This window comes from Gavialis gangeticus, unplaced genomic scaffold, assembly GCF_001723915.1.
Source record: "Gavialis gangeticus isolate Ggan-Ray unplaced genomic scaffold, GavGan_comp1, whole genome shotgun sequence".
Taxonomy (NCBI): Eukaryota; Metazoa; Chordata; order Crocodylia; family Gavialidae; genus Gavialis; species Gavialis gangeticus.
The window spans coordinates 12,003,387-12,025,275 of NW_017729018.1; the positions used below are offsets into that span (position 1 = coordinate 12,003,387).

At 48.5% G+C, this 21,889-nt stretch overlaps 1 protein-coding gene across 3 annotated transcripts in view; it reads right to left on the minus strand.

The window, feature by feature from the left end:
• TMEM259 (transmembrane protein 259) overlaps positions 1 to 21,889 on the minus strand; it is a 27,442-nt gene continuing 5,553 nt past the window's right edge. The window contains exons 2-12 of one of the 3 annotated variants that reach the window (XM_019513528.1): positions 21,731 to 21,889; positions 15,008 to 15,274; positions 13,025 to 13,202; positions 7,907 to 8,017; positions 6,212 to 6,334; positions 5,791 to 5,891; positions 5,240 to 5,297; positions 4,326 to 4,409; positions 3,563 to 3,695; positions 3,063 to 3,162; positions 1 to 1,911 (exon numbers count right to left, since the gene is read on the minus strand). In XM_019513528.1, coding sequence (XP_019369073.1) covers positions 1,060 to 1,911; positions 3,063 to 3,162; positions 3,563 to 3,695; positions 4,326 to 4,409; positions 5,240 to 5,297; positions 5,791 to 5,891; positions 6,212 to 6,334; positions 7,907 to 8,017; positions 13,025 to 13,202; positions 15,008 to 15,274; positions 21,731 to 21,889 — 2,166 coding nt within the window. In that variant the 3' untranslated portion in view covers positions 1 to 1,059. Of the gene's footprint in view, positions 1,912 to 3,062; positions 3,163 to 3,558; positions 3,696 to 4,325; positions 4,410 to 5,239; positions 5,298 to 5,790; positions 5,892 to 6,211; positions 6,335 to 7,906; positions 8,018 to 13,024; positions 13,203 to 15,007; positions 15,275 to 21,730 lie in introns of those variants that run through there. The other 2 variants (XM_019513529.1, XM_019513530.1) reach the window with 2 other exon arrangements.

The following is a 21,889-nucleotide window of genomic DNA, read 5'->3' on the forward strand; positions in this document are numbered from 1 at the left end:
TTTACTTCTGCTCTCACCCCTCCAAAAATAAGCCAGGCAACTGCAGAGGGAAGAGGCCACAAAATGATCCTCAGAGACAGATGAGGTTGAACCCAGCTTCTCACTAGCGTAATTAAATCTGGTACAGGGGAAGGGAAAATCTTGCTAACACAGTCCCCTCCACCTTGAGTGGATCTCTAGAGGAAACTTTACCTGCAGCCTGTTGTCAGATGACTGTGGCTCAACTGAATGGGCAGCAGAATCAGCCCTTACACCTGCCACGGCTTTCTAAAAATTGGGGAAGATTCTGCCTTTGTGGCAGCCAACGTACACCACCGCTAAAGGTGTCAACCCCCCACGCACACCCCGTATCCATGGGGCCACATGACGAAGTCACCAAGGCCCTGTCAAACACTGCCAGAGTACAGATGTAGCATCCACCCAGCTTCTTAGAAGCTCTTGCAATGGAAGGAAACTGCTCTTGGTTTCAGTGAGTGGCTTCAGAAGACCGCCGAGGTCTGGTTTTCCACTCCTGCCAGTAAGCCTCCCCCAGCCTCTACGCCCATCTCCAAACGGGCTGCGTTTGATGCGACGCCTGCTTGGTTTTGGTTGAAACCCAGAAGGAAAAAAAAAAAAAGGAGTAATTCTATCGCAAACTGGAGGACGCTGGCAAAGGCAAACAGGGCTGGGGAGTACCACAGGGAGCCCTCCCTCCTGAGAGCTGCCCACCCTCCTGGGGTTTGAGCAGGGAGACCTGTAGTGTGACACCAGAGAGGCAAAATGACCAGCGCTGGAGCTCTGTTTGCCCACAGTGCAAGAGAAGCGGGGCTTGCTCTGAAGAATGGCTTCTCTGGATGGCTGGCTTCTCCCTTGCTGCAGGGGAGGCTGGAGAACAAAAGACCCCAGGCTTATCAGTCCCTTTTGTTCTCACACATTTACTTTCTGGGGGGAAATTTCCTGCACCATTGCTCTGCCCCAAAGGCTGTGCTTCCACTGAGAGGAATTACGGTTGGGATGGTGAGATGAGAAACAACAAAAGAAATCCCTTCCAGCCCGCCAGGAGTCCCTGAAGGAGAGGACTCAAGACAGGCTCCCATGGTCTGGGTCAGAGCAGGCTGTCCCACCAGCTGCTGCAGGGCACGTGCTGGTCTCCCCAGGGTTCCCACTACTCACATCCAAATGCTGGAGCAGTTCAGTACCTGACACAGAGGCCCCCAATGTCTCTGCCCGGGTGCTGCTTGCAACACAGTCCTTGCCACTCTGCTCTGCTTGGCTGAGAGACCCCTCTGCAGCCTCAGTTTGCTTGGGGAAGGCAGGACTGGGGACAGGGGCTCCATCCTCCTGCACTGGGGTAGGGGGAGCAGCGGCAAGAGGGGGAGCCGGTGCGTCTTCTGCAGCAGCAGGCACGGCTGGCGCAGTCACCACTGGAGGAGTCGAAGTGACCTCAATCGTGATAGAGCCACCAGCAGCCTCTGGACGGTCGCTGCTGACTCGAATTCGGGCTAGCAAGCTCGAAGCAGCAGCAGCTGCATCCTGCGGGCTCCCATTGGCCATGGCTTCGTGCACCATGTTCGGCTCCAAGAGGCTCAGGTCAGACAGGAATGAGGCTTCCGTAATGATGGCGGCCGTCTCGGCTACCCAGTTCAGATCGCTCGCTATGGCAGAGGTGGTCGCAGCGGCGCCAGCCCCCGGGCCCTCACCGGCAGCCAGAGAGATGGGGCTGCTGCTTTCAACAGAGGGACCGGTGGGCAGGTGGGGCCGCCTGGTGCCCACGTCAATGGGTGCAGCCGTGGTGTTGTTGTTGAGGTTGTCTTGCAGCGTGGTCTGGGTGCCCTGACCCACCTGCTGGTTCTGCAACAGCATCTCCTGGATGCGGATTTGCTGGAGGATTGCCGGCAGCTCATAGTGGTGGAAGAAGTAGATCATGGAATGCTGGGGACCCAGAGGGAAAAACTTTACCAACCCCCAAGAGCAACCACAGAGACAGCAGCAACACAAGCTTCCCCTGCCATGACCCGCAGGTCTCACTGGGGTAGGGGTGGGGGGATGGATGCACCTGCATTTGCCCCTCCCCCATCCTTGACCTCCACATCATATCTTCCTCCCCAGGATGTCACCGGAGAAGTTGGTTTAGGTTCTGCTTACAGACCAGGGGTGGATCCGAGGGGGATGGCATGCACTGGTGCAATTGCACCCACTTTCACTCCTGCTCCACCCAAAGTTTAAAATCAATGACCTAGCAGGGGCAGCAGTATCTCTGTTCAGGCAGCAGTGAGAGCATCAACTGAATTCATGGCTCATTAAAATCTACCCAATTTCTTTGCTCCAGGTGTTCACGACCTTCTCCTTTTTCACTGTCTCGCTGTTCCACCAACCAAGCTAGCCTTTCTTCTGCAATTCTGCTAACTGCTTCTGGTAATGTAGCTCCTAGGTCACAGCCATGCACACTGCTTTTAACTCATTCCAATAACATTGTATTTGTTTTTGCTTCCATCAAACTAAATAATACAGCACTGGGCCCCTAACATGAGTAAAGCTTCTAGTTTCTTTTTACTTGAAGAAAATGTGCGCTGTGTTATATGGGATGATGCGCCTCACCATGTACAACCCCCTTTTCAAAATCCTAGATCCGCCCACGGGATCTTCTGTGAGCCCTACGTCTCACTCCCTCTTCCTCTGCCACTTGGCAGCTGTCAAAGCAGGTTTTATACCAAGACTAAGTCACAGGTGGATGGAAATCAGTGATCTGGAAATCTCACTGCATCTCGGTGGGTTTGAGAATGTTGCCTACCCTTTACCTCCCCTGCTAAGGGGAACATGTGCAGCAGTTGTTTAAACAAAGGTTTTGTTCAAACTAGGTTGTGTCAGTTTAGAAAGCCTAACTTGTGATCAACAATTGCTTACAAGCAGTTCATTTTATCTATGTACATCCATCCGTACTGCATGAGCCAACTGACCAGCTGCTGACTAGATGGTTTAAGTGCCAACCATCCCCTCTTACACATCTGACATGACTAGAGGTGGAATTAGCCGTACACCATCGAACACGCTCTCATGATCAGCAGAGCAAGGCTGCTGCTTACCTGGATGAAAAGCCAGGAGGTGACCAGAGCCAGGCTGCTGTACTGTCCGTTGAAGCGGTAGTGGTAGGCATAGAAGGCAAAATGGTACAAGTAGAAGAACCTGGGAAGAAAGGAGACAGTGAGGAAGAGGGGGCTCCACCAAGAGATCCCACACGTGTCTCCACCCTGGGGAGAGGTACTGCCTAGGGAACAAGTGTGACACCTCCTTTAAAAGAGCAGCCAGGCTCTCCCAGTCTGAACTGGTGCTCAGTGCAAACAGAACAGGTGAGGACTGGGCAAGCAATTGAAGGATGTGGTTTTTGCGGCAGATTTTCTACGAGTTACAAAAGAGCAATAGGGGAAAGCAACTGGGTTATAGACTAAGCGCTTGAGTGAGGATCCTAACAACGTCCCCCTACTACATAACAGAGCAGCATGTTGCAACAGAGCAGCATGTACAATGTGCACAGCAAGGCGATGGCAACAGGCATGTTACAAGGGGAAGAATGAGTATCTCTTACCTGAGCCAGTGCCTCTTGCTAGTGTTAGTGTGGCAACAGATGGCGTCGTACTGATCAGCCAGCCACACAATGAGGATGATGTAAAATGCAGTGGTGGTGTCATTGAAGAACTCCGACATGATGGCCTCCATGCCTGCGGGAGGCAAAGAACCCCAACATCAGCAAGCAGACAAAATAAGCCCTGCTGGCCTTTCTCCAGCATTAAGGGGGTACCTGGAGCAGGCTACCTAACAACAGGGGCTGAGGCTATGCTTGCTGGATGACAAAGCCAAGGCCCCAGGGCACAGCTGTCCAGGCCTGACTGCACTCTTTCCTTAGAGCAGAGGATTTGCTGGCTTTGAGCATGGCACAGGATATTAAATACAGTTTTGCAGGTTCAGGACAAAGCTCAGAGAAGTGAGATATTGAAGTGGATTGGATCTGTCTGTCCCGCATACTGACTCTAAGACAGCCCCATCCCCAGTGTGCACAGCTCAGGCAGTGCATGTTAATCTTGACCTCCAAACCCCCTTGCTAGAGCAATCTTAACTGAGGGAGGATGTGTTACTGGCAGACAAGACCAAACCACTCAGGTATAGTTTTGTGGGGGGGAGCAGTTACCATGTTCCACCGACTCTACACTCTGTAGTGAGTGGACAGAACATCACCCCACAGCAAACAAGCTAAGACACTATACTGTGAGTCCGAGTAACACTTAAGGGTACTTTTCAGATCTACTGGGGGTTCCCTTTTAATAACACAAGGAATAAAGCCCGGTTCTTACCTACTAGAGCCAAAATGACAGTGAGTAAGGGAGCAGCAGGGAATGCAATGGTCATGTTCATTTCCAGCATCTGCAACAGGTCCACTGCAGGAAGAAAGGCAAATATGATACCAGGTGACTGACGGGCCCTCCATCTCCCCCAGCAGCTCGGAGCACAGCAGTAACATGCCATAAACTCTGCTGTCTTTAGTCCAGCACACCAGATTTTCCACAGAGGGGCTGGGCATGTCCCATGAGGGAGGATTACAGTATTTTTCCAGTGGGGCTGTATGCAGAAATTCATACGAGGGATTATACAGGCACGAGGAACTTCCAGCTTGCAGTTTACAGTGCATTGTGGCCAAACTGGAGCAGGCAACAGGTCTAGCAAGCCCTGCCCTGATCCTAGCCAATACCCATTGCTTCACAGGATATGAGATTCCCTCATAAAGCACCAGGGAGCAGTGCTGAGCACATGGGAGCTCTGTATCCAATGCATTCAGCTTGCGGATGTGCGTTACCAACCCCACAGTCAGAGAGACGAGAGGGGAATGGTGACTGGCTCTGGTCCAGTCCATTATTCAGACATTAAGAGTCAGAACAGGGCCCTTGAAGACAGTCCATCTGTCAGAAGATTTAGGGCCAAGCTCTTGAGTGTAAATGGAAAGAACGCTAGAAATCAATGGCCCTTTGTTTACATCAAGCCTGATCCTGGTCCTGGTTAAGAAGCATCTCACTCCAGATGGTAGTTTTGCCAGGCCATGCCATGCCATGCATTGTCTCAGCTCTAGAGAGCAGATTCCCTTCTCTTGTCTGCCGTCTCAAGTAGCATCACTCCAGTAAAGACATCAAGGTATTCCCTTGCTCTCCAAAAGCAACGGACTTTCTCTGAGGCACAAAACCCATCATGGAAACAGAGATATGGAAACACTTACCAATGAAGACAAAGATCTGATGGTGAGAGTAGCGCAACAGCATGGAGACGGACAGAGTCTGAAACGACAGGACAGAAGTCAGCATTAGCCCTAGATTGTTCCAAGATGCTTGGCCTTCCCACAGAGTTGTGACAGGGCAAAGAGTTAAGGAGGATGGACTTTACTGGCTTAAAATGGCCTCACAATGTTTTGGCATAAGCTGTGCAGGAGATGACTAGACAGGCCTTAAAACACACGCACCTGTTAAAAAGAATGTGTGTGTATTGTTTGTGTGCAGGTCTCAGCACAACATTTACTGTACACTTGGCTCTTTTTTCTCTATTTCAGCCTCCTTTGCGCACTGGTTTCACCTCAACAAATTCTTGCATTTACAAAAAGATTCCAAGCGCAGTCATGTCTTCAGTTAGTTGGGCTTCAAAAGCAGCTGTGGCATCTTATGCTCACACACGTTTAGGAGGCATACTACAGTCCAGCACATTTCAGCCCTTACATCAGTGCTGAGACGTCTCAGCCCAGATACTGAGGCAATGCTTATATTTCTCCCTACTTACGAAAATGACCATGATGACGAAGGCTGCCAGGTACGATGTCCTGGCCATCCACATGCTGACAAAGCGGTAATGCTCCCCAGACACCACGTTGCGAAGGAAACCTGAAAGGATGTGGAAGTCAGTGTGATGAACACTACGGGATCAGCTGAGCTTCCAAGGTCCAAGGAGGACTCAAAGAAAGAAACCACAATCCCTGCTCCCTGCCACTGCTTTCACTCCATGCTGGACAATAAAGCATTGGGAAATAGATGTGTGGTTGTCCTCTCTGCCTTCCCCTTGTTTCTTTTTACCTACCTCATGCTAGTGCACCCAGGGGCAGAGGAGCTGTTCCAGTAAACAGCCAGAGAATGCCATTCATGCCCCCACAGAAAAAGCAGTTCCCTTGAATGGGTACAAACAATCGAGTCCCCAATGCTTTTACCTTTATTCTCTTCGTTTTCAGCCAACGCTTTCACACTGGACATCAGAATGTCGTCATAGCCCAGGAACTCATCCAGCAACAGGCGACTGAATCTGTCTCCGAAGCACTGGTCCCTGGTGGGATCTGGACAGAAGACAAAGAACATTTGTTCTGTTCAGAGGTCAAAGCACCGAGTGGGAAATGCCACCATTCATTCCTGGGTGATTTAAAAGGTTTGCTAGTGCAGCTATGTGGTCAAGTCCCTTGTAGAGATGCAGCTCACACCAGTTTCTCAAGCAAAATGAGTGGTACCAGCAAAAGGATCTTTTCGCCAGATTACCTGCATCTGCTGGGGTGTGGCAAAATGGAAAGGGGACAGAGCGACAACCTTCTCAAGTGACATAGTTATATGGGCAACACTTCAGCATAAATCTGGCTTCAACATTTACACTGAGCCCTGTCAGATGCTCCATGCTGCAATATAGACAAAGGATTCTGTTCTCAAGCTTTGTCTCTGCCTCCTTCAGCCAAGAGAGAGATGGATTTGCTCTTATTAAGCCTGGGACAGGTTTGGCCATGTGGCTGGGACAGTACTGAGGAAACAATAGCTCGGGGGAAGGGAACAGGTGATTTGAGCAGCTCTTCGATGAGGCAGAAGAAATCACAAAATTGGATGCCTATCCTATTAGCAGCAATGAGATTCAGAATTAATGCAGCCAAGCCTTACAGTACGAATGACAGCGACTATCTCTTTGTGCCCCTTTGTTCCTCCAGGCACTATTAAAAGTTTCACAATTCCACCGCACAAGCAGCTACAGTGATGAGATGGACACAAATGACAGGACATCGCTGCATAAAAATGCAAAGAAACTAGGTAAATATATGGAATCAGGTTACCAGGCACCCAGATTCCAGCTATACGAAAAAGCACGATACAAATACAGGCCATATTTTGTAAGGCAGCTAGAATGCTTAGGTAGGAATCTGAGCTGAACCTGAAGGTCGAGGAAAAAAAAAAAAAACAACCACCCCCAGCTTTTAATACAGAAGCCATGTATAAACCACCCAGTGGTCACTTAAAATTGTACAGCAGAACCATCCTACTGCTTTCATGACATGATTCTGATCAGGCTAGTTTCATTACTGCCCATCATCTGGCATCTGATTAGTTAAGAAACTTTGTGCCAAAAATCATAAGTGGGAACCTTTTACTTGACAACAAGGCAGAAGAGAATGAGGCCACAAGAGAGAGGAAAAAAAAGACTGCTACTAAGTGGCGTGCAAAACTGTTCAGAGACTAATACTGATACTGAGCAAACGTGCTCAGCATGGTCTCCAACACGGATGTAACCACTCTCAACAAGAGGCACTGCAGCTGTGATGGTGCAGATGTATACTGTATCATACGTGTCTTGAGGCTGCAGGCCATTTTGGCCCCAGCCTCTGAAATTCAGAGTAAAACAGGTAAACCTGCAGGAGAGATGTTCAGATTGACTTAGCAGTTGATACCTTGATATTTTCTTCCTGTAAAGGGAGGAGGGGGGGGAAAACTATGCTGGGAAATAACATTAGGACTGCTTAGCCTCATGCTGATGCACTGCCCCAGCATCACACTGGACAGGCACTTCTTCTAGATACTGTTTTCTACTCTGAAGAAGTACACCTTCCATCACTGTAAAGCCTTTCTGCAATCACCCAGGCACCTCCTGTACTTACCCAGCGTCACCACCATGACCGGGATGCTCAGGCGCTGACGGGTGCTCTGAGACAGGCGTAAGAACCCGTACTCCAGAGAATACTCCACAATGTACTCTTCCTGTGGCCACACTGCAAGAGAGGATGTGAAAGCTCAGCAGCAGGGCTTGGCAACTATTACCACAAAAATCCACAATATGCCCCAGCCCCACCATACAAAGTCCCTCCTTTGCCACCCTCACCAAAAAAAACAGACCACGCCCCAACCTGCCTTTTATCAATGTAAAGCTTTGGTTGTTCTCGTTTTCCTAAATATTTCTCTAACCACAACAATGCAAACTCTTTACTACCTTTCCCAGCACCGTTCAGCATGGTACACATGCTTCAGTTTGTATCAATCACAGGTTTTGGGGAAATCCACTTGCCTGCTTCAGAATGGTACAACAGTCAAAGACCTGCACGCTTGCTTTGAATTGAAGGCATTGAAAGATGCTGTATTTACAGTCCTGGTACCTACAGTCCTTTCTACAAGGCCTGAAATTTTCTAAGATGCCTGAGGGAAGTATGTACCTGATATCCATAGGCTCCCCACTGAAGATCCCAGCCAAGACAGCCGTAACAGAGGCCAGAGTGGTACCCCCAACATGATTGGACCAGTCTGCCTCATCTCCTTGCCGTAGGGAGTAATGTCAGGTTTACTAGTATCTCTGCACAAAGATTCCCCCCGCACAGCTGGGTGGATATGCTGCTTATGAACCCACCAGCTGCCCATTCACTCGCTTCATCTGGCAACCAAGCAGCCTGCAGCAGATACAAGTATGGAGCTGCTCTCATCTGACAGGAAGCTAACCGCAACATTTAAATAATGGCTCCGAGATGCTATTCCGACCCTCACAGGAAAGCAACACTCCTGGTCTCTTTTTTTCTCCCGCTGCAACTGCTGGATGGGGGGTAAGTGCACGAAGACTGGATCAGTGCTGAACCACACACTGTCCTTTGTTTGGTTTCCATCGGCAAGGAATCTGTCTGCGGCTCTTTAGAGCTGACCAGGATGCATAACTCAAGGTCCATTACTCACTCTGCCACCTTCACTTCACCTCCATGCCTCAACTGAAAACTGGGAGTAACTAACCCTGGGTCTCAGGAGGCTGCAAGGTTGAATCCATTCGTCTTTCCAAAGAGCCTTAAAAACCATGAAGGAAGAAGCAGCAGAAGGGCAAAATCTATGAGCCTATAGAGACATCAGCTTCAGAAGCAGCCAGCTTATGGCTTCAGCCAGAAAGCAAGGAACAGAAACTCAGCCCCCGCCAAGACCCTGTTTCCATTCAAATTCTCTAGTAATAAGAAGTGACAGATCAGCATTAGCCATTTAACAGACCATTGGCGCCTGTAGGAAAAGCTCCAAAGAGATTCTATTTAGAAGTGAGGCTGCTTACGGGATTGCCTTCTGCAGATTAGACAGCGAGGTTTTTAAAAGACTGAATGGTGAGAGCTTAAAAGGTTTCCTATCAGGAGCACAGCTGGACCCAGGGGATGCCTGGGCCGGGGAAGAGCGCTGATTGCTGGTACAGGACAACTGGTGTCTGTTCTGACAAGCTGGCCATTTACAATGGTAGGGATTTGCTATGCTTTACACACTGGCTCTGGAAAGTTTCCTTGCTCTCCTGGCCCTGTGCCCACGACGCTGGAAGCTGCTCAGCCGCTAAGCCGCTCACTGCTCAGTCCTCAAGTGACCTCTTGCTGCAGCCCCTCTTAAGCTGTTCAAGTTTTCCTGGCAGACCACCCCGAGCCCATGACAACAAAGTCCTTAATGAGACTTCACAGCAGAGCGACGAGGGCACTGGTCCCTTCAAACACTGCCCAAGTGAAAGGTTTTTGCTCTGTACACCTTTTACTTTAAAAGCTATTTTCCCCCCTTGTTACAACAGCAACAAGTTTCTTGCCTCTTCATATGGTCTTTGGCTACAATTAAGTACGGTATCACCACAAAAAGAACTTTCCTGGTAAAACCAGCTTAAAAATCAATAACAAAAGGAAATGCATAGCTCTGCAATGGTCTGAAGCAGCACAGCAGCAAGGGCCTTTCTGGAGAGGAAAGGAAGTGATGTTGGCTAGCTTTAAGTCACAGATAGAGCCATTAAGCTGTGCATTTCACACAAGTGCCAAACTCTGAAGACTTGTTTCCATGCGGCAGGGAACAGGCAAGCCTCTCTCACTGCGATATGCATCACATTCAAACGGTTCCTCTTGCCTGTTTGGTCCTTGATGTCTCTGCAGACAGTGCAGTGGGGATTCTGTTTCAGGGTCTGATGCTTCAAAGCCCTGAACACGTACAAAGGATCCTGCTCAGACGTCCCCATGTGCTTGTACGTACTCCAAGGCAACTGTGGATGAACCTGCATGTCTTAGGAACGCTGTCAAAGTATCCTTTTGCCTCCGACTGCAGCAGGCTTCCCACACAGGAGGAGCAACTCTTCTCTCAGACTGACAGGTATACACAGAGCTGCCAACTTCTTTTCCCAGGGCAGAATTTAGCACATCAGAAGGCATCGACCCATGCAAACTACATCTGACTCCACGGTTTATGCTAATGCGTTGTTTTAAGTTCAAACACTGCATTAACCTCATTATAAATGTATATTTTGGAGCCCCCAAAAAGCTTAAATACTTGGTTCAAAGCTGCCTTCTTCAAAGTTGATTTTTCAGTTTTGAAGCTTCCCCAGGTCTCATTGCTTCAGTCAGGCCTGCTGGTTTTTGCCACAATCAGCTCACATCTCTGGAGTTAGGAGTTCTCGGGAGACAGGAGCTGCGGCTGCTTCCACATACGCCAAAGCCAAAGGCTGGAGCAATTAGGGCATTTAAAAAAAGCTTCGACATCACTGCTCTGCCTGCCTCAAGTGTTGTTGGGTTTTTTTTTAAGTGAAGGTTTGAAGTTGATACCGTCTGCTGTGATGGCCCCAAGACAAGAAAAATCCCCTGCTAAGTAGTAGCCAATCAATTTAATCTGAGATCTTTCAAACTGTCACACCGTTTCTTCCCAGAGGGTACGCGAAGAGAGAGAGTTATGCTTCCCACAACGAAAATATTTTAAAATGACACAAGCCATAAATCATGTATAAGAAATGCAGCTTTCTTATAAGCGATGCATGAATAAAAGACTTTTCAACAGAAAACGTACAGCTCCTTCTCTCTGTTGTACCGGGCAAGAAAAGCAGACCGGCCAGAGTTTTCACATTCATTCCCATTCACTAGCACAACTGCTTTCAGTTCATAAAGGCTGATAGAGCACTTCAATCTCAACCCAAGAGTTGCTTGACCGTGAACACATTTTTAAAATGCATTTTATCCAAAGACCAAATGTGCAGTTTAAGCTGTGGCCCTCCACCAAAGAAGGTAGACAGGCAAGGAAGACTGCTTCTAGCTACATCCCTATAAGCCTGCTTGAATGATGCACTTTATTATGACATTGCAAAGAGATGAATAGAACAACCCACTCTCCCCCCTCCCCGCCCCGTCTCGCTGGATCATTTCCACTTATGACTCAGCAAGACGCATTCAATGTACAAAAGATCTTTCAAAGGACTTCTGTGCAGTCCTTTCTAACAGCACCAGAACATGTTTACATGTATTCCAGAGTTTCAAGTAAGGACATGATCCTGATCACCGATGGAACTATTCATTAGTTTGCCACTTGGTCTGGGACTAATTAGTCCTGAATTCACAAAAAGCACTACAAGACCTAGGGAACAATGACCATTTTGATGTTAGAGCTCACCCTACAGCTAGAAATAACCTTTTATACTGCTGGATGAAAAAAAAAATTTCCAGTTCTCTAATAGGTGTCAGGTATCCAGGTTGTAGCCATATTGGTCTAGTGGCAAAAGCAATCAAGACTCATGGTAGAGGTGATCTCTTTTATTAGATCAACTAGATTTTTGCAAAAAAAAGTCTTTAAATCGCAAGCTTTCTGGCACAAACACCCTTCGTGAGGCAATGAACGGTGTTTCTGCCCAAAAGCTTGCAATGAAAGAATTTTTTTTTTTTGCAAAAATCTAGTTGGTTTAATAAAAGATACCAGCTCTACCACGAGTCCTGAGTTCTCTAACAACGCACTTGCTTTCGCTAAAAAGTGAAAACTTAAAATAAAACTACAGGACAATTCATATGCTCCTGTTTTAACCCACAGATGATATTAAACCTTGAAATCCAACACAGCAGACACCAATGTTATGCTCTCTATAAGCCCAGGTCACAATGTAAGAGACAAGAAACCATTATTCTTTTCCTTGAGGTCTGTTATATATTAGCATCTCAAATCAGGTTGTACATCTTGAGTAATATCAGAGCCTCCAGTCCATCAAGGATACGGCACTAAAGATGTCTGCAGGACCAATTTGTTATGTTAAGAGCTGTTTCTGGATGAGGGGTCAGAAAACCCCTGCAAATGCCACTGAGAATATCAGAGCCACTGGACTTTCTAGCAGCTCTTCTAGAGAAGAATCAAACATGGGGCCATGCAGCTTGTGGAAAAGGAATCACTGATTCACCTCAAGTTGCAGCAAGGGAAGTTTAGGTTGGATATTAGGAAAAACTCTCACTTGGAGGGTGGTGAAGCACTAGGATGGGTAGAATCTCCACCCTTAGAGGTTTTTAAGGCCTGGCTGGGATGATCTAGTCGGGGCTGGTCCTGCTTGGAGCAGAAGGTTGGACTAGCTGTGACCTCCTGAAGTCCCTTTCCACCCTCATTTTCTATGATTTCTACTCCAGCTGCTAGCAGAGACAAGATAAAACTTGATAGCTTAACAGGCCATTTGGTTATCAGTGATGCCTGCCACAGTTCACATATCAGAATCAAGACCTGTTCATTACGGTAACAACAGACATAAGTAGAGGTCCCCACAGTGCTTCCCTTTACCAGCCCCTTCCCCCCGTCCCTCCAGCAAAGAGAAAGTTCTGCAGGTCCCAAAGTAAGCGCTTGAAACCCCATTTGAAAGCCACAGGAACACCTGGAAAATTAGTCAAGAGGCTATGCAAGGAGCTGGAGCAGGCGAGGGGTAGGTAGGAGAGGTAGAGGTAGGCAGAGGAGGCACAGGCACCAGGCAAGGAGGGAGCGTGGAGAACAGCAGAAGTGGTCTTTACCTGCTCTCGCTAGCATCTCAAACTCGGACACGGTCTCACTCAGCGGCTGCATACCTTTAGTGGGCGCCTCGCTAAAGGAGAACTCCTGGCTTTCGTTGTGGGAGGCCTGGGTCAGCCCCTCCGTGCTGCTCACCCGTGATGGCTTGAGGAACACCTTGGGCTCGATGTCCAGCTCAAACTGTTGAAAGAGCAATAAAATTAAACCAACCACGATCTGGTTTCTGAGCAGTTAATGAACCCGAGACGCAAGAAGCACTGAGGAAGGACAGACAAAAACCTACAAACATTTTATTCACGTTGTTAATCCAGGGGGGCTATGAATTGCAAGGAAGCAGCTGGAGAGAGATTTGCTCTGTTTGGAACTGGCTGAAGGTTTCTAGAGGGACTGAGCCAGCCAAGGGTGTTCGGGGTAATTACCCTCTGAAGACTGATGGTGTCCCAGTGGACTGCAAGGACAGAAAAAGCTGCATTATGTTAACAACCTGCGCGATCACAGAGAAACAAACAGACAAGTGGTTGGTACAGCAGCACAAATTGCCAGAAAGGTGTTCACTAATTCTTTAGTCTCGTCAGAACTGGATGTCTCCCCTTCCAAAAGTACCTCTGCTCGAGGTCCAGGATGGCAAGATTCAGGCCCCAGCTAACAATGGCTTTTCTATGCCTGTAAAGGGCCCTGCTTTCTGGCTGGATGTGCTGTAGCCCCACAAGGCTTCCCTGTCTCGAGGAAGCTGGTGCGCTGATCCAGCAGGCAGGGAGAGCAAAGCCATGCTCTCAACTATGGCACAGTTCCAGTTCTCTGAACAGCAAAATTTGCTCACAACTCTCTCCCTTATTCTTAGATATTTTGGTCCTGCCTGTGCCCTCCTAACTCCTTCACAGCATTGATGCACCAAGGCTGTTGCTCATTTGGTTTCTATTCCCAGCAGGTGTCTTCTGCTCCAACTTATACCTGCCAGGAGCACAGAGCCCCCAAGCATCTCATCTGCTCCCCTACCTAAAAGGCAGAAACCCTTGTATGCAACTGCATGCAAGACATGAAGAGGAACAGGTGTGCGACTGGCAGCAACATTTGAGGGCCCAAAGCTCTCTCGCAGGACCAAACACATTTTTACCTTGGAAAAGGAACACAATTTCTAGCCTCCAACAGTGAAATTTTTGGGGGATATATTCACAGAAATGCTCTCCCCCGTTAGGCCTCACACAGCTAACCTCAAGGGCACTGAGTCACCTGGCTTTACAGGGAAGGGATAGAAGAAATACCCCAGCATAGTGGTTTAATTTTTCACAACTCCCTAAATCCCTTATAATAGTTGTTCTGTAATGTAGGACATAGGGGAACGCATGATGGCCTGCCACAAAGGTTTGACCGGTTTGGGCTTGGAACAATCACATTACTCGCACATGCAGACACACTAGCTTGGAGCCAATGACATCCTCGAGGACCGCACGGATGGTGAACAGGAGTGCAGATCACTCCGAGGAAAAGTGCATGCAAAGTGCACTGCTAGGACACAAGGAGAAGAAAGCATCAACTCTCCAAGCAGGGTTGGATGTCAAGCGACAGACAAGGGCAGGAGCACAGCCCTGGGGAAAGCCAAGAATGCTGAAACAGGCCTTGTGTACAGAACATGTCCTATCCTCCCCACCCTGTGCTACTGCTAAAAAAAGCAGTACTGCAACTTGGGCAATCCAACAGACTTGCTACTGCAGAAGGGGTTGCATTTTCAGGGAGGGATCCTCGGTTGTAGAAATAAGATGCCCACCTAGGTCAACAGCTAGTTTTCTGGTCTCCTGGGAACATGATACAGCCCATCTATGCCAACGAGCAGATATGGGGAGGAAACCAAGATTCATTATAATGTGAACTAGAAAGTGGGGGCAGGAATATTTTACTGGCACAAAAGGCACCCAGCAAAGTTACTGCCTGCTGTTCACTGCAAGACACCCTCCCCCATCCCTTCCACGCACGCGGCTGCTCTTTACCTTAACAGAGCTATTCTCAAACATCTCCACAGTCATTTCCTCCTCATCCTCATCCTCATCGTCCCCCACTGATTCGATCACCATCCCAGGGAACTTCTCCGCCTCACAGAACTGCAGGAAGATGGGGGCCCGGCTGGAGTTGCGCTGGATCTCCACTCGCAGGATGCCATCGCGCGGCCACTTGTCCCGCACATGTTCCAAGCAGTTGATGGGTGAGCGGGAGAAGGCAATGTGAATGTAAGCCAAGATGAAGAGCACAAAGAGGGCCTGGATACAGCAGGAAATGAGAGAGAGAGAGACCATCAGCCCAGGCCAGCACTATTCAAACCTGCTTCATTTACAAAGTGCACATTTTATACACCATTTTCTGATAAGTAGATGGACATCTAAAGCAGGCTGGGCCCAAGGCCTCAAGATTAATCCAGACCTTTCACACTCCCTAGTCTGAGCATCAAGACATTAGCACACAGACATCTCACAGACTGCTCTGCTCTTCAGCTGTACAAGGCAGAGGAAGGATCATGCCATTTATCTTAGCTAGCCTTCCTGATGAGCCTCCGGTAACCAAGCGATGCCCTGGGTGGACATTAAAGAGATCTCTTTGTACTTGCACGGGAGCAGAGGCCAGCTCTGGCATCCTTGCCCCAACCTCCCCTGTTCATACAAACACTGCACGATGATGGATGATTGCCCCCCTCCCCAGCCACCTGGGTTAAAAACCCAGAGCTGATTTCTAAAGTGTCCACCCACACCTGTGCAAGGTGGGTGTGAAATGCTTTCCAGCCTAGAAGCAATATCTGCTAGTCTGGCAGCAGCATGTGGCAGTTACTGGATTTCAATAGCTGCAACACAGTGGCAGACCTCAGCTCCAGATAACACAGCACCACATGCCTCTGGGAAGTGAATGCAGTACTGATCTGGGGCAGCAGCTCTTATCCTATCAGCTTAGTGATTTGTCTATCAGCTGGGTTTCCTGGTCCACCACAGAGTTGTGCTGGCTTACAAAAAGTGGCCCCACTTGGTTGATTTTTGCTGGCTTGGGCTATTTTCAAGAGCTCAGTGGTTAACAAACCAAACCACTCCATCTTATCAGGCTTCTCCTTTTGACCCCGAAACTCCTGCCCAGGGGAAGGATTATATTGCATGTGCACCAATGCAATCCTCAGAACACCCCCAAGGAAATGGATCTCAGTGTATTTATTTGCTAACCCTTCAGCATTCAGTTTAATATTGACAGGATATGGTGCCAACATATGACCTTTGCTCAGCAGAGTACAAGTTGAGAGCCTGCCACTGAAAAACTTTTCAAGGGAGAGCCAGGCAGTTTTAATTCTTATTTCAGAGCCCTTCACCTGACCCAAAAGAGAGCTCTTGTGCTCCTTCCGTGTCTGGAAGCACAGGCTGAACTGAGAAGTTCCCATTCCATGCTCAGAACGTGCAATTAATTGCGTTGCATGTAACCTTAGAGTGGAACTGACTCCTCTACTTCATGGCTGACGTTTCCTGGAACTCAAAATGAAACATAAAATAAAAATGTAGCAAAAGTTATTAAATTACTTTCATCTTTAATACCCTAAGGTTTTACCACGTGCAGAGAAGGATATGCTATTCTATTCTTTAAACTATGATTTCTTTTTTTAAACTAAAAATACTCCCATTAACTGGAAAGTTCCATGATTTGTCCTGGTGAGTACAGTGAGCTGATGGGTCTAGCTCCACTAGGACGCCATCGTTCTTAGTCAGTGCTAAATGTTCACACTTTATTAGACACAAGGTAATGAAATGAACAAGGCTGGTATCTTTGGAGCGAGCAGTCTAGGAATGCAATGGGAACCAAGCACAACTATCGGACTAAACGCGTCTTCAACTACTGGTGGCTCTCCTGCCAAGTGGAACTGCTTCCACGGTGTCTTACGGGCAGAACATTAAACTCCATCCCCAGGTTTCCTGGAACAGGCTCTGTTGGGTGCTGTTTAACCGCAGTGTCAGCTCACTGCCCAGCTGTCTCCTTTACTAGAATGCAGAGCACGATTTTGTAGAGGGAACAACTTAGTTAGCTGCTGTCAGGGCTGGTTAGCAATACACATTCAAGAGTTAGGAGTCCAGGCCCCCAAACATGATAACAAGTTTTCCCTTGGCCTCCTGATTTCTGAGCCTGTTGGACATGCTCAGGTCACACTTCCCAGCTTTGCTGCAACACAGAGGGCTAGAAACTAATGGTCCATTTTTTTTCATTGTCTCCATGAACCCATCCTCATCCCAATTCCCAAAGCCAATTGTTATCCTCCTTGCTCTCTCATGCCAGAGAATTGCAATTCATTCTCAGGATGGTTCTCTCGGGGACACAAAGGGGAAAACAATAATGAGCGTTTCCTAGGCACCTCCTCTGTCAGTTGAATCAAGTTATAAGCAAATGCCCCCTACCCTTTTGGGCAGTGTAGTAGAGCCAGCAAGACCTGGTGACAAATTAAATGCAAATTAATGCATAAACAAGCTACTACATTAAAAACCCACGCTCCCATTGGGCCATGAAAGGTATTAGCTCATACAGGGAGCCCAGATGGACAGCATGGGGTACACATAAGGACTGGACTTGCTAATGAGAACTGCTATCTTAAGGTGCAGCCCCCCAGCCCCAAATGTTTCATGCCCTGTCACTGCGTTCTTGCCACCTGGTGGTACCTGAGAGGGTGCAGGGTTTGAGAGGGACAGATGAGCACTGAGAAGAGCATCAGTGACCTGACAGGAAAGCCAGATACATTAAACCAGCAGTACTGAGGAAGGAGTAGGTCCCTCACTAGCAGCTCACCTGCAGCTGGAAGCCTCTGATATTTCTCTAACAGCCATCAGGTTTGTTCTCAAGGCCCTAGCATTTAGGTGAGTGAACCTGGTTCATTATCAGGACCCATCATGTTAGAAGGTCAACATTACAAGGTCTGCTATACACAGCGTTTCCAGATCACCTTCCTCTTAGTTTTGCAAGCCAGCAGGCTGCCTTTGGTAAAAGCAGAGGAAAGCTGCCAAAGTTTGCTCTGCAGGCGCCTGCCTTTGATTGGCGGCCAAGCCAACTCAACAAACTGGAAACGCAACTTGAGCTCAGGTAGAAAGGGTTACAAAATGTCACGGGGGCCAACATACATACAGTCTGCGCTCGGTTGGGCAGAAGTTAGCAGCAGACTGGAAGAAGGCATTCCTGAACCAGGATTAAACTGGATGGGGCAGGGATCCGCTCACAATGGGCTGGGATTGCGGACCAGAGATTAAGGAATTACAATAGTAATGGGGGGGAACCCCCAATGCTAACAGGACAGCTTCCCCCCTCCCCCACCAAAGGTGCAACTCACACCATGGAGTGTGGGTCCAGACATCAACACTGGTGTGAAGCATGCGATAGAGATCCTGGAACGCATCCCGCACACTACAGCTAACACCCAATTGCAGGCACCCCCCTCTCAAATACATTATTAGCGATCCAACTAGAAGACCAACAGCACACCAGAAAACTGAAGCAGGACCTTGCCTGCCATCATTTTGCTACAGCAGAAATTGAAAAACAACTTTTCACAGAACAAGATACTTCCTTATACTCCAAAAGGGTATGACCACTTCTCTTCCGGAAGCTGGGGGGGAAGAGAGATTGAATAACTCTAGGACTGAGAAGCACGAACAGCCTTGCACAAAATGGTACAAACCCTCCTACACTATGGTCAAATCCTCAGTACTCAATATAATCTTTGATATTGCGTTGTGCCAATCAAGCTACTGGCCTTTCTAGTGCCAACACGGGACAGAGCACAAATCCCTTTCACCACCCCCCATGACCTCTTAAAACCTTCAGCAATTGGCTTTACAACTTAGCTGCCAATACGCCTCTCAGAAGACACAAACTTTAATCCCCCAAACATCCAAGAGTGAGCACGGTGATGGACTCCAGCCCCTAATTGCCAAGGACACTTCTGGTTGGATCATTTTATGTTCCAATGTGCAGCAGACATACTCCCTCATTCCCAAAATCCTGTTACAACCTGCATGTTCACTGTGAATTAATACTAGAGTACTGTTCTCAATGAGGTATGCAGAGCACTGAAAAACTGCACCAGGCTTCATTTCTCAAACCAGAGGACAAGCCTCAGTTCTAGTTACCAAATCACCATTATTTCCTGTCCTGGCTCTCTGTGTCCACAAGTTCAGTCATTTCAAGTCAATCCTGGTGACTGGAGCCTAGCACTCAAAGCCACAGCTCAACATTTTACACAGACCTATCAGAGGGTTCATTGTTGTGGCTATTAAAAAATAATTCACTCCACTACAGAGGGTAATTAGGGTTTTTAACTCCACCTCAAACAAACAAGCTCTCTAATGAGTCAGTCAATTTAGTAAGTCACCACCCACGTAAAGGACACTTCACCCCCAGGTCTCTGGTTTCAGAAAGTAATGGAGAGATGCTTTTCAATCAGAGGAAGAGTCACAGCAGAACAAAGTGGACCAGGGACAGGATTTCAACACCCGTGTCCTGGATGACTGTAGGGTGATGTTACCCAATACCTGCAACCGCTTGTGCCGTAGTCCTCTACCCTGAGTACAGAACACCTAGAACGCAGCAATCCTCCCCGCAGCCAAGGTGTGGAGTTGGTTGCTCTCCACCTGCCTTAAAGTGTCTGATCATTGGGTAATCTAGTGGGTCACAATGATTCTTCATCCTAGATTTCTTTGCTACAGGTTACCAGACTGGCCAAACTTCACAGCTGCACTGCAACTTCATTGTGCGAAAAGCTATGGAGAATAAAGGCAGAAGATGGGTGGGACAGCCATTACTTACTAATGATCACCTACACCCAGATACCACCCTAGCAGTCCCAGTGACACCCACTGTGACAAGCACAGGGATTCACGCACACAACCGGCTACAGGGTGCTCAGCTACTGTATGCAGAAAGCTAAGATTGTATAGTTGCAACAGAATCATAGAAAATGAGGGCTGTAAGGGATCTCTGGTCCAACCCCCTGCTCAAAGCAGGACCATCTCGTGAACAGCCTTAGCTCCAGGTGTGCCAGGAATGGGGCAGAGCTCCACAGTCATGAGTTCCCACTCTGCTTCAAGATCAGCATGTCCCTCAGCAACACAAGAGACATGGGGGAAAAAAAATGGGTAAGTCCAAGGACTCCCAAATCGGCTGAGTGACAAGGCACTATTGTCATAGCAAGGTCATGACGCTGCGATGACAAAGCCACTGCTTGTTCTTTAATAACACCGCATTCGCTATGTAGGCAGCAGGAAATAGGCTGAGCTACTCCTCTCCCGACTTTGTCAATAATTATGATTAGCACACTGTAATCACCACCTTATTATTTTTAATTTCTATATTTAAACACCAGCCTGAGCACAGAAGCCAGTGGGTTTCACCCACACAGTTACAGCGTGGACTATGTTGGCACACCCCTCTGCCGAGGCCCATCACCGCACTTCCTCGATGACTAGCTTCTAGAGCTGAGACTCCTACCCTCAGTCAGGACTGCCAACAAGAACAAGATGGCACTGGCAAAGCAAGGTAGAAGGACAGGTTCTCTCACGCTCACTAGCACGGAAGAATCCCAGCAGGCACAAGACCATCATAGTCAGGATGGTCAGCGCTGGCAAACACACAGCAAAACTTTCTTCCCCCCCTCCTCCATAAAGGCAAAGCTCAAGGAAAGTGTCAAGCATCTTTCCTGAAGATAGACTGAAGCTGCCAAACCAACTCATGTAAACCCTACATCCATCAGAGAGCAGCGATTGCTGGGTAATGGAATCATAAACCTTTCCACCCAGGTCACTGGTTCCAATTCGATCCAGACTGACAGGCTATCAACCTAGGCAATCCATCCAGAACAGGCTAGAATCAGTCACCGGGATACAAAAGCTTTATCGCCTCACTGCCAGGCACACAAACCATCCAGAGCACCAATACTAAGCACCGAGATTCAGCCACATTCACGACTTCCCACCCACTCGGCTACAAGAAGCCTCTGTGTTAGAGCGCTGCCCTGACATTCACATCTGAGGACATGCAACAGACTCATCACTGTAAGAGCAGCATCGGAAACAACAAAGATCTTGCAGGATCATTTGGGGGCTGGACCCGATGATCTCACAAGGTCTCTTCCAGCCCTAATGTCTATGAAATCTATGAAATGTCTGTAATACCCACTTGAGCTTTGGCCCGAAGAGGCCCCAGGATTCTTTCCTGCCCATGGCAGAGGGTCAGACTTGATGATCTGCTCAGGTCCCTTCCGACCCTAGAAACTATGAGGCCAATATGGGGTTATTTTGGGGAACATTTTGTTCAATGCTACTGAGGCACCTGCTCTTCCTCCTCCATTTTCACGCTGGCAGGTAGAAAGAACATCCGCTAAGCCGGCTCCAGAGGTAAAGGACTGGAATCACCTTGTCAGGAGAGGGGCGTAGGATGCACAGGACACTGCAGATCCAGGCAATTGCAGCCTCTGAATTTAGATGTGCCCTAACACACCTTCCAGTTTGATACCAAGTGCCTGAGTGACGATTCACAGGAACAGATATAAAGCACCACGGCTGGAGGGAAATTCACATGTGGCAAGACACCAGACCGATGGCAAAGCTCTCCAGGGTTTGAGAGCGACGTGGTGGCAATGAGCAGCTTCCCCCTTGCCTGAAGCGGGGTGCCCGCCCGGGGACAGCCGCCCATGCCGCAGGGCCGCCCCTCACCTTGAGCAGGACGAAGAACTCAAAGATGCGGCGGAAAGAGGGTGGGAAGAGGCGGGCGTAGGTGACGGCCATCTTGAAGAAGAGAGCGTGGAAAAGGCGGTCGCGCACGTTGATCAATGGGTTCTGGTTGAGGTTGGGGTTGCGCACGCCCCGGTTGTT